The 12925-nt window shown below is 35.5% G+C and overlaps 1 protein-coding gene across 4 annotated transcripts in view; it reads left to right on the top strand.

Annotated features, from left to right (window-relative positions):
• EXOC6B (exocyst complex component 6B) overlaps window positions 1-12925 on the top strand; it is a 680715-nt gene that overhangs the window by 455673 nt on the left and 212117 nt on the right. For 3 of the 4 annotated variants that reach the window (XM_031655579.1, XM_031655578.1, XM_031655577.1), the window contains one exon: window positions 7820-7961. In XM_031655579.1, coding sequence (XP_031511439.1) covers window positions 7820-7961 — 142 coding nt within the window. Of the gene's footprint in view, window positions 1-7819; window positions 7962-8575; window positions 9790-12925 lie in introns of those variants that run through there. The other variant, XM_031655580.1, reaches the window with a different exon arrangement.

Genomic DNA, 12925 nt, shown 5'->3' with positions numbered 1-12925 from the left:
TTTATTGCTATAAACGTTCCTTTTAACACCTGCTGTTTTATGTCTCCCATAAGTTCTGGTATGTTGTTTCCATTTTCATTTGTCTCAAGAGCAAACTATGTACCTTTTAAGTTAATGTACATTCGTGAAATAACAGTGCATGTATCTTCCAGTACAAAGTGTTATGGTATAAGTTGAATGTGCAAGACAGTAAATAGGGAAAGAGTAGGAATTAAAGAGGGTGATTTTAATTACAGAATATGAATCTGGGGCATATTTTTAAGGAAATGAGTTGATTTGGCTACCAAAGAGTTACATGGTAAAAATAAAAAGAGAATTTTTATGAGTATTAACTTAGGCCTAGTTTTGGTTATCACTATGATAATATCTGGACTTCTGAATTAACATGAATTTTCTTACAGGTTTACTCCTCTGCCCTTCTTAAATCTTACAAAAAGTTATTGTAACTAGATTGAGAAATAGTATAAACTACTTAAATGCTTTCGTAGTTGACTTTCATTTCTTGTAGTTGATATTTATTGACTGTCTTGGAGTGCATAAATATTACAAATGCATTGAGAGGCAGCATGATTTTGCCTATAGAATTAGTTGCAAGACCTTGTGTCCCAAACCTCCCCAAATCACAGATTTTTCATATGTTCAAAATATGATGTGATAGCTCATTTTTCCTCTTGTCTGACATCCTGTCTTTATTATTGTGCAATCTCTTTGCCCTGGTATTTACATAGTTTCATAAGGTATAATAGCCTATACATAATTATGACTGACTTGAAATTGTTCCTAGAGGTACAATTTTATAGGACAATTGATGACAGTTTTATAGGAAATTTTGTCAGATTAGGTTTTCTTATGTTCCAAATTCATACATTGTCCTATAGATTTTGGCTGTAAGCTTCTTAATATGAGTCAGCATCATATTAAGAATACTTAATGAAAAGGTGAAACCACCAATTTTTATTGCCTTGTAATTGTTTGTTATTGCTTGAGTCTGTGTTTATTCTTTCTTAGAAAGCCTATGAACAGCATTTTAATGGATAGCAGAAATGAGAAAGAGTGGAGATGGACTGTGAATTAGCAAAGCTCCAAATTGCTTTCTAGGACTAGAAAAATATTTAACAGGCCAGGCGCCGTTGCTCATGGCTGTAATCCCAGCACTTTGGGAGGCCAAGGCAGGTGGATCACGAGATCAGGAGTTCAAGACTAGCCTGGCCAAGATGGTAAAACCTTGTCTCTACTAAAAATACAAAAAAATTAGCCAGGTGTGGTGGCAGGCACCTGTAATCCTAGCTACTTGGGAGGCTGAGGCAGAGAATTGCTTGAACCCAGGAAGCGGAGGTGAGATCGCGCCACCGCACTCCAGCCTGGGCAACAGAGTGAGAGTCTGTCTCAAAAAAAAAAAAAAAAGAAAAAAGAAAAAGAAAAATATTTAACAATGAAGCCATACATTTCTGCAATTATAGTTTTGTTTGGAAATAAAGAATTAGCTTGAGAAAAAGTAGTTTGGAAAATGGTTGGAGGGCAATTAAATAATCTAGTATATCAGAGTAACATAACATGTATGTGTTTAGCTTTTGATAGATATTTGAGATCTTCCATCTTTGATCTGTATTTATCAATAGAGAGCTAAACATATACATGTTATATATATATATAAACAATATTTTATATATATATAGTTTGTTTGTTTGTTTGTTTGTTTTGAGATAGCATCTTGCTTTATCACCCATGCTGGAGTGCAGTGGTGCAATCTCGGCTCACTGCAACCTCCACCTCCCAGGTTCAAGCGATTCTCATGCCTCAGTCTCCCAAGTAGCTGGGACTACAGGTGCATGCCACCACATCTGGCTAATTTTTGTATTTTTAGTAGAGACAAGCTTTCACCATGTTGACCAGGCTAGTCTTGAACTCCTGGCCTCATGTGATCCACCTGCCTCGACCTCCCAAAGTGTTGGGATTACAGGCGTGAACCATTGCACACAGCAGATTGATATATATTGATACAGTCTTGAAAACCAAATCTATATTTCATGTTAATGTTAAAGTTAATGTGATTTAATATGTTGAGATGAGTATTGAGTCAGAAGCATAAAATAGCTTACCAAAATTACACAGCTAACAAATGATAAAGACAAAAGTTCAAACTTGGTACTTTCTGACCCTGAAAAATTTTTTTTTGAGACAGAGTCTCACTCTGTTGCCCAGGCTGGAGTGCAGTGGCCGGATCTCGGCTCACTGCAAGCTCCGCCTCCCAGGTTCACGTCATTCTCCTGCCTCAGCCTCCGGAGTAGCTGGGACTAGGGGCGCCTGCCACCTCACCCGGCTAGTTTTTTGTATTTTTTAGTAGAGACGGGGTTTCACCATGTTAGCCAGGATGGTCTCGATCTCCTGACCTCGTAATCCGCCCATGTCGGCCTCCCAAAGTGCTGGGATTACAGGCTTGACCCACGGTGCCTGACCAACAATCCTATTTTCATTTTACCCAGTCACCTTTGGTTCTCCTTGTTAGTCTCTATTGGCCACTAAAACAAGACTTTCAAATGCTGTTTTCTCAGCCTCTGACTTTATTGGGCTTTTAACTCTTTGATTTTCTTATCATCTCAATGTTCAGCTTAGTAGGTCCTTTAAGTGTCTATCTTGCTCTAGATAAGGATGTTAGGCCACAAGTTAAAAAGTATGACCCAGCAGATACTCTGCATTTGAAGAATTGGCTCCTGAACTACCACCACCTTTTCCCCCTGTTATTTTCTGAAACTGTTTAGCCCAACTGTTTCAGTGTAATACACTGACACATTATAATACATAACTTCTTTTTAGGTGATGTATTACCTAGATATATCTATGGAATGACACAGATTAAGAATTGGGTAGACCGCGGTGACTCAAGCCTGTAATCCCAGCACTTTGGGAGGCCAAGGTGGGTGGATCACGAGGTCAGGAGATCGAGACCATCTTGGCTAAGATGTCAAATCCCGTCTCTACTAAAAATACAAAAAAAATTAGCTGGGCATGGTGGCGGGTGCCTGTAGTTCCAGCTACTTCGGAGGCTGAGGCAGGAGAATGGCCCGAACCCAGGAGGCAGAGTTTGCAGTGAGCCCAGATTGCGCCACTGCACTCCAGCCTGGGCGACAGAGCGAGACGCCATCTCAAAAAAAAAAAAAAAAAAAAAAAAAAAAAGAATTGGGTAGAAGTACCTAATAATTGTATGAGTTTGTGTAAATTTCTTAAGTTCATTGAGTCTTAGTTTATTTATGTACAAGAAAAGAATAATACCAATTTTGGGGGGTAATTGTGAGGATTACATAAATATATCAAGTGCCTAAGTGTAACACATCTGGTGTGTAGTATTTCCCAAGAGATGGCAGTTTCTTAACCTTTTCTCTGATTTCTGATCTGCTATGCTGTCTCTGGGCATCTGCTTTAGTCTTGCTTCATTCATTCACTCTATTCCTACTCTCACTGTTGAAAAGCTATAGAGTCTCACACCTTTTTTTGTTTGTTTTCATTTTTTGTTTGTTTTCTTTTAACTTTTAGGTTTAGGAGTATACAGACAGGTTTGTTATATAGGTATACTCATGTCATGAGGGTTTGGTGTACAGATTATCTCGTCACCCAGGTAGTAAGCATAGTGCCTGATAGGTATTTTTTCTGATCTCTCACTTCTTTCATCTTCCACCCTCAAGCAGGCCCTAGCATCTGTTAGTCCCCTCTTTGTGACCATGTGTTCTCTTTATTTAGCTCCTGCTTATAAGTGAGAACCTGAGGCATTTGGTTTTCTGTTCCTGCTTTAGTTTGCTAAGTATAAAGGTCTCCAGTGCCTTCCATGTTGCTGCAAAGAACATGATCTCATTCTTTCTTTATGGCTGTGTAGTATTCCGTGGTGTATAGGTACCTAATTTTTTAATTCAGTCTACTGTTGATGGGCATTTTGGTTTATTCCATGACTTTGCTATTGTGAATAGTGCTGCAGTGAACATACGTGTGCATGTGTCTTTATGGTAGAACAATTTATATTCATTTGGTTATATATTCAATAGTAGGATTGCTGGGTTGATGGGTACTCTGTTTTTAGTTCTTTGAGGAATCACCACACTGCTTTTCACGATGGCTGAACTAATTTACACTCTGACCAGCAGTGTATAAGTATTCTTTCTCTGCGACCTTGCCAGCGTCTGTTTTTAAAAATTTTTTTTTTTCTAATAGCCATTCTGAATGGTATGAGATGATATCTCCTTTTGGTTTTGATTTACATTTCTCTAATGATTGGTGATATTGAGCATTTTTTCATATGCTTGTTGGCCACATGTATGACTTCTTTTGAATAGTGGCTGTTTATGTCCTTTGCCTACTTTTTAAGGGGGTTTGTTTGTTTATTTGCTTGTACATTTGTTTAAGTTCCTTATAGATTGTGGATATCAGACCTTTGTCAGATGCATAGTTTGTAAATATTTTCTTCCATTCTGTAGGTTTTCTGTTTTCTCTGTTGATAGTTTATTTTGCTGTGCAGAAGCTCTTAGGTTTAATTCAATCCCATTTTTCAGTTTTTGCTTTTGTTGCAATTGCTTATAGGGTCTTCGTCATGAAATCTTTGCCAGTTCCCTTGTCCAGAAAGGTGTTTACTAGGTTATGTTCCAAGGTTTTTATAGATTTAGGTTTTACATTTAAGTCTTTAATCCATCTTGTGTTGATTTTTGTATATGGTATAAGGAAGGAGTCTGATTCCAATCTTCTGTATATGGCTACTCTGCTTAAAAGCTCCTTGAGCTAATAAACAACTTCAGCAAAGTTTCAGGATACAAAATCAATGTACAAAAATCAGTAGCATTCCTGTACATCAATAGCATCCAACAGCAGCAAAGTGGAGAGCTAAATCAGGAACCCAATCCCATTCACAATTGCCACAAAAAGAATAAAATACCTGGAAATACAGCTAACCAGGGACATGAAAGAACTCTACAATGAGAAGTATAAAACACTGCTCAAATAAATCAGAAATGACACAAAAAATGGTAAAACATTCCATATTCCTGAGTAGGAAGACGCAATATAGTTAAAATGGCAATACTGCTCGAAGCAATTTACAGATTCATTGCTGCTCCTATCAAACTATCAATAACATTCGTCATAGAACTAGAAATTAACTATTTAAAACTTTATATAGAACCAAAAAAGACCCTGAATAGCCAAGGAAATTCTAAGCAAAAAGAACAAAGCTGGAGGCATCACGTTACCTGACTTCAAACTATACCACAGGGCTACAGTAGCCGAAACAGCATGGTACTGGTACAAAAACAGACACACAGACCAATGGAATGGAATAGAGAGCCCAGAAATAATTCCACACGCTTATGACCATCTGATTTTCAACAAAGTTGACAAAAGCAAGCCATGGGGAATAATGTTTAGTAAGTTTTGCTGGTCTCACACCTTTGTCCCCTCTGAAAGTTCATAGTGGGCATAGCCTGACCATTATGTTGAACCCTGTTTTTCTTTGGAGGTGCCTGTCTTAGGTCTCTAGTGGGTTTAATTAAAACCAAGTAATTTAATGTGGATTTCTTTTATGATGTGACTTTTCTCTTTAGAATTTGTTTTTGCCTCTATTGTATCTGTTCTACTTGATCTCTAAATTAACTCCTTTGTTGTTTTAAATCATCCAGAGTGTGGCCCATCAGAAAATACAGATGAAACCATAGAGATGAGGAAAATGTATAGTCTGTATACTAAAATAGGTCATCATTATTTTTTATGCTACAAATAAGATTTTAGTCAAATAAATACAAATTTAGAAAATATTCAATTCCACAAAGTAATCAAAGACATAAAATCCATAAAATATCTTTTGTTTAATTAGTAGAAAAATTAGCAGAAAAACTTATAAAAGTGCTGATGATTATGCAATGAAGTAATACTCTACGAAATATCTAGGGACAATGTAAATCAGAACATACCATAAGCAGAGTCATTTAACCAGATATTTGGGAGTCTAGCTTTCACTTGTGTTTGTCTTTACATACAAGCATATACATTATGGATCACAAGTCTTCATACCCCTCATCCTAGTAGCTTCAAAAAGTAATTCCAAAGAAATTATCCAAATTATATAAAATTATGTAAGTTTTAAAATGTATTATGATATTTTTTATTTATAGTTTTTCTGTTTAAAGCCTGCTAGAATCATACTGACCCAGTATAACATATGAAAAAACATATAAAAGGGACACTGTAGTCATGCTCTTTCATTTTCATGATCTCTTACTAGAACTGACTTACTCTGTTTATAATAGCCAAAACAAAAAGAAAGAAAGAAAAAGAAATAACCTAAATATCCAGCATAAGAGGAATGGCCAAATAAATTGTGGTATACTTCGAAAAAGGAATACTATGGAACAATTAAAGGAATAAACTACAACTAGATGCAATACACTTCAAAATTTTCACATTCATAATATTCACCTGAAAAAGGAAGTTGCAGAAGGACCTACGTAATATTAGAGAAAGTTTCAAAATATGTAAAATAATACAACATATTGTTTCTGGTTATATACTTGTCATAATAGTACTTTTAAAAAACAAATGGGATGCCTAATACCAATAATGGTCATCTCTGGGGAGTGGGAGGAAAATGATTAAGGAGGTCACACAGGGTCTTAAACTGTATTTGTAATGTTTAGGGGATACGTAAGTATTCATCTTATGATTCTGTATTTTTCTGTATGGCTGAAAGATTTTGTAATTTCAAAAAAGAAGGATGATTCACTAAATTGATCATAGTCTTTTTAAAACATATATCATCCTGTCTTTTGAAAAAGATGATAAATAACAGATATGAAATTTATATAATTCACTAAATGTAGAGTACCTTGAATCTTTTAAAGAAGACACTAAAATATTAATTTTAAAATCCATATTTTCAAAATTGACCTAGAGTTTATATTCATAAATCTCAGTATTTTCTAAGAAAACAAAATGCATCCCCTCAATTATTTTTTTCAGGTAACCTTTTTGTTTTAAATAATTACTTTCTTTTCTTTTCTTTTTTTTTTTTTTTGAGACGGAGTCTCACTCTGTCCCCCGGCTGGAGTACAGTGGCGCGATCTTGGCTCACTGCAAGCCCCACCTCCCAGGTTCATGCCAATTCTCCTGCCTCAGCCTCCCAAGTAGTTGGGACTATAGAAGCCCGCCACCACGCCTGGCTAATTTTTTGTATTTTTAGTAGAGACGGGGTTTGACGGGGTTTCACCGTGTTAGCCAGGATAGTCTCGATCTCCTGACTTTGTGATCCACCCACCTTGGCCTCCCAAAGTGCTGGGATTACAGGCGTGAGCCACTGCGCCCGGCCATAATTATTTTCATTTTATATGTGTTAAATCATTAAGCAGTAAACACTGGTTTCTAGATACAGTAGGGATTATTGTTCACATTTGATTTTCAAGAATTTTTTAACTTGGAAGGAAGTTTCTGAAATTTATTCTCTGTAGAATACTGTATTCTACAATATTGTAGAATATTGTTTCTCACTTTACTTAACATTTCCAATATTGTTTGTCTGCTTTCAATTTAGAAAAGAAGTAATTCTTGATTAAATAACTGGGCTTTGTGAATTTCACCTTAGTGTTACAGCTACTGATGGTGATGGAGCTATTATATAAGATGATTGCCATCAGATGTTAATTCCAGGATTATTTGAATGGAAGGGTATTATGATGAGGAGAACTTTAGGGAAATTCCTAATTGAAAAAGAAGTGATTTTAAGTTTTGTTGAAATTTTATTTTAATTTATGTTAGATTCATTAACTTTATGATTTACACTCTTATATTTCAGGGAAAGGTGGCCCAGACAGCGTGTATGTCAGCTTGCAAGCATTTAGCTACATCCTTGATGCAACTTTTGTTGGAAGCTGAAGTGCGGCAGCTCACCTTGGGAGCATTACAGCAGTTCAACTTGGACGTCAGAGAATGTGAACGTAAGACAATGACCATCCCTGTGCTTGTTTGTCTTACCAGCAAACTCATTTCTGTGGGGGGAAAAATGTTTTAGGTGTTTAGGGTCCTTGTTCCTAATGGAGTCAAAGAATACCTAGATAACAGAGATAACTTATAGAACATCTAGAAATAGAGTTTATCAGCAAGCTAATTTGAACTCCCAGAAGTGCTTAGATCCATATTTAAAAGAGAAGATCTCTAACTACAAGGAAGTTTGCAATCTATAGGGTGATATAAGGGAGGCGTGCATTTAATAGACACTAAAGAAAACCCAATTGGTCCAAAGGCTTCAAAAGAATGTAGCTTCTAACACCTTTCTTCTAATATTCTATTTAAAAACTAGCTACATCTTATATGCAAACTCTTGTTAGTCTAAAGAACAAATGCTGTGTGCATTAATTAATCAGAAATGTTTTCTATTATAAGAAATAAAAAACTTAGAGTGGCTTAAACAAATAAATTTTATTTTTCTCAAAGGCAGACAGTTGCTGTATTGGTTTAGTTGCTTAGTGATGTCATTATGGACCCAGGTCTTTCGTTTCTCCTCCTTTGGTATAATTAGAGTGTGAACTCTTCATTTTCATTTATATTACAGTCAGAAGAGACCCACATTCAAGACAGGAAATGGACCAGTCTTCACCTATTCCTTTTATTAAGAAAATAAGAACCTTTTAAGGAGATCCCTGACAAACTTTCCTATATGTCTCATTGAACAAAACATTGCCATATGATCACTTCCAGCTCTATGGGAGGCTGGGAGATTGAGTATCTGACAAAGTGAAATAGGAGCATCATTATTGGCATAGTTGACTCATCATAAATGATCTACTCGAAGTTGAATGCAAAATTAGGCTTTGGTTAGGAAAGAATGAAGAGCTGTCAGTGAGAAATGAAAATGAACAAGAAATGATATGACTCTTGGAATTTTTTTTATTCTAAGAAAATTAAACTAATGGGAAATTATATGAGTCTGCTCACACCCTTGGCCCACATTTTTATTTTACTACTTACTGGTTTCCTTTGCTTGACTTTTGATATGTGGAAATTAAGGTTTTATTGGCAATGCTATTTTTAATTTAAAAAGGCATTAATAGGACTTCCAGTTATAGCCATCACAGAGTAAAAGGTATTAAAGTTACCCTTTTGCCATAAACAATTATAAAATTGAATGAACTACATGAAGCAACCCTATTCATGCATTTGACAGAAGACATAAAAAGGCAGTGATACTTCAAAGAAAGGGAAACACATAAGGTAATCTTGCCATTCTCCCCATTTTTCTGTCTGGGGACACTGTCTAAATAGTAACATAGGAAAGTAAAGCCCAAACAAAAAGCAGTGTTTTTACAAAGAAAAGACAAAAGCAAAATCCCAGAGATTGGCTTATAGGGCTGGTATGACAGCTGGGATTGGTGGAGCAAGGTACCAGAGAGCAGGAATTGTTCAAAGAAGTAGTTCTATTAATCAGCACTGGAGAGCCCTTGAGTCTTTGGTAAAAAATTTAGTAGCCATGTGCAGAGTGAAACTCTGTGAGGCTTGGCAGAGAACAGCCACTGGAAGTCTGTGAGATGAATAAGGGTGCCAAAGGTCACTGGAAACATACACGGAAACATTGGAATTCTGACCAACCAGAATGAAGGAGTCCAGCTAAACATCTTTTGCATTCAGTAAGACCCCAGAAGATGATGTCTTAAGAGTGCTACTCAAAGCTCTAGAGGAGGAGCTCCTCTGTTTTTTTTTCTTAATTGTATATGTTCATCATGTACATTTGTTGTTTTGAAATATATATACATTGTGGAATGGCTAAATTGAGCTAGTTAATATATGTATTACTTCATATACTTTTTTGGGTGGTTAAAAAAACAAAGTCTCCTTTCTTAGCAATTTTCAAGATTTCAGTACATTGTTATTAACTAATGTCACAATGTTGTATAATAGATCTCTTGCACTTATTTCTCCTAACTGAAATTTTATATTATTTGATCAATATGACTCAACTTCTATGAGTTCATTGGCAGCCACCATTCTGCTGTCTACTTCTATGAGTTCAACTTTTGTAGATTCCATGTATAGGTGAGGTTATGCACTATTTGTCTTTCTGTGCCTTTTCTTACTTAACATTAGGTCCTCCAGGTTCATCCATGTTGTCACAAATGACAGGATTTCCATCTTTGTAAAGTTTGAGTAATATTCCATATTTTATTGTCTATTTATATTACATTTTCTTTATGCATTCCTCCACTGATGTACACTTAGATTGATTCCATATCTTGGCTATTGTGATAATGCTACAGTGAACATAGGAGTGCAGATATCTTTTTGGCAAACTGATTTCATCTTCTCTGAATATATACTCAGTAGTGGGATTGTTGAATCATATGGTAGTTGTATACTTTAAAACTACTTGAGGAATTCCCATACTGTTTTTCTTAATGGCTGTACTAGTTTACATTTCCACCAATAATGCACAAGGATTTCCTTTTTTTCACATCCTTTTCAACACTTGTTATTTCTTGTCATTTTGATAGTAGCTATTCTATTAGGTATGAATTGATGTGTCATTATGATTTTAATTTGCCTTTCCCTGATAATTAGTGATTCCGAGCATCTTTTCATATTCCTGTTGGCCATATGCATATCTTCTTTTGAGAAATGTTGATTCAGGTCCTTTACCTATTCTTTAATCGAGTTATTTTTCTTGCTGTTTAGTGTGAGTTTTTGACATATTTTGAATATTAACCCCAAGAGCTACTCTTGACCCTAACAATTTCGCAAGATAAAGTGACTCTGCCGATTAAAAAAAAAAAAAAAAAAAAAAAAGGCCTTCCAATAAAACTCAACGGCCTTTGAAGGATGAGGAAGAAAAGACAATTCCACACTCTCAAGCACATAGCATACACAGTTTTACAGCAAAAAGCTAAAATTTGACACGCAGAGAAGCAAGAAAATGTTACCCGTAACAGAAGAAAAGATAGACAATAGAAATAGATCCACTGATGGCACATATGTTGGAAATTTCAGACAGGGGCTTAAAATAATTTAATATAGTCAGTAATTTAAGAGATAAGATGGACATAGTACATAACTGGGTTCAGAGTTTCTCAGGTTTGAGAAACAGTATTAACACACTAATTTAAATAGCTCAAAAAACTTTAGCAAGATAAATACAAAGAAAGCTACACTGAGGCACATTGTAATCAGATTGCTAAATAAACTATAACAAAGAGAAAAATTTTAAAGCAGCCAAAGAAGAAAAGGCGTATTACATAATGAAGAACAGTGATAAGAGCTACAGCCAACTTACCAGAAACAGTGCAAACCAGAAGGTAGTAGAATATCTGTAAAGTCCTGAAAGAAAAACAAAACAAAACCTGTCAATGAAAACTCTGTATCTTGTGAAAATATCTTTCAAAAATAAACAGAAAATAAAGACATTTTCAGATAAACAGTAGTTGAATTTGTCACCAGATTTGCACTACACAAATGTAAAAGGTAGTTTTCAGGGTAAATGGAAATGATACTATATGTCACCCCAGATCTATAATATAGATTACATTGTTCAAAGATGTCTACAACAGTATCTCCCTTACCACATTTTTTTCTAGAATCTTGAGACTACTTCATTACGAAATGGCATCTAATTCCCCTCCCCTTGAATCTGGGAAAGCTTGTGAGTTGACTGTAACCAACAGAATATGGCAGAAGTGGCCCTTCGTGACTCTGAGGCAAGGCCGTAAAGAATGGTGCTGCCTCCATCTTGGCTGCTGTGTAAAAAGTCTATCTATGCTGAGGCTTCCAAGCTTGAAGAAACTTAAGCAAGCTCATGTGGAAAGACCACATGAAGAAGGCTTGAGCCTTTCTTAACAGGTGCCTAGCTAATTTCTAGCTATCTCATTTCCACTGTTTTCTTTCTTCTGCTTACTTCTCGTTTATTTGCTCTTCTTTTGTTAGTTTCTTTTGGGTAGAAACTTAGATAATTTATTTGAGATTTTCTTCTTTTCTAATATGAGCATTTTAGTGTTAGAAATTATTGTCTAAGTATTATTTCAGCCACAGTATACAAATTTTAATGTGTCATGTTTTAATTTTTATTCATTTCAGTATTTTCAAATTACTTTTGTGTTTTACCTATGGGTTATTTAGAAATGTGTTACTTCCCAAATATTTAGAAAATTTTTAGATCTATTAATACTTCTGTTTTAGGTTTCTAGTCTACTTTCATTTTGATCAGAGAGCATACTTTATATAATTTCAGTTCTTCTAAATTTGCTGAGACTTGTTTTATGACCCAGTATATGATCTAGTAAAATGTTCCATTTGCACTTAGAAGGAATGTGTTTTCTGCTGTTACTGTGTGGAGTAGCCTATAGACATCACGTGGGTAAAGTTGATCGACAGTGTTATTCAAATCTCCTGTATTCATTCTGACTTTCTTTGTAGTTGGTTTATTAATTACTGAGAAGAGTTGAAATCTTCAGTTATATTTATCAATATCAATCCTGTCAGTTTCCATTCTATCAGGTTAATGCATTTTGAAGCTCTGTTATTGGGTGCATACTACTTAGAACTGATATTTCCCTATGATGCACTGATTATTATTATGATGAAATGACCCTGTTTATCCCTAGTAATATGTGTTATTTGAAAAAAATATACTTTTTGGGATACTGGTATTGACCCACTCAACTTCCTTATGACCTTGTTGTGTTTGCATAAGTATATCCTTTTCTATCTTTATCTTTTAAATTTTTTTAAAAAATATAAAGTTGTATACAGCTTATAGTCAAGTTTTGCTTTTTTTTTTTTGAGAGGCTGGAGTGCAGTGGTGTGATGTCCGCTAACTGCAAGCTCCGCCTCCCAGATTCACGCCATTCTCCTGCCTCAGCCTTCTCCTGCCTCAGCCTGTAGCTGGGACTATAGGCGCTTGCCACTACGCCCGGATAAT

This window comes from Papio anubis, chromosome 14, assembly GCF_008728515.1.
Source record: "Papio anubis isolate 15944 chromosome 14, Panubis1.0, whole genome shotgun sequence".
NCBI lineage: Eukaryota > Metazoa > Chordata > Mammalia > Primates > Cercopithecidae > Papio > Papio anubis.
Note: the sequence above shows the minus strand (reverse complement) of the source record. Positions and strands in the feature narration are given on the sequence as shown.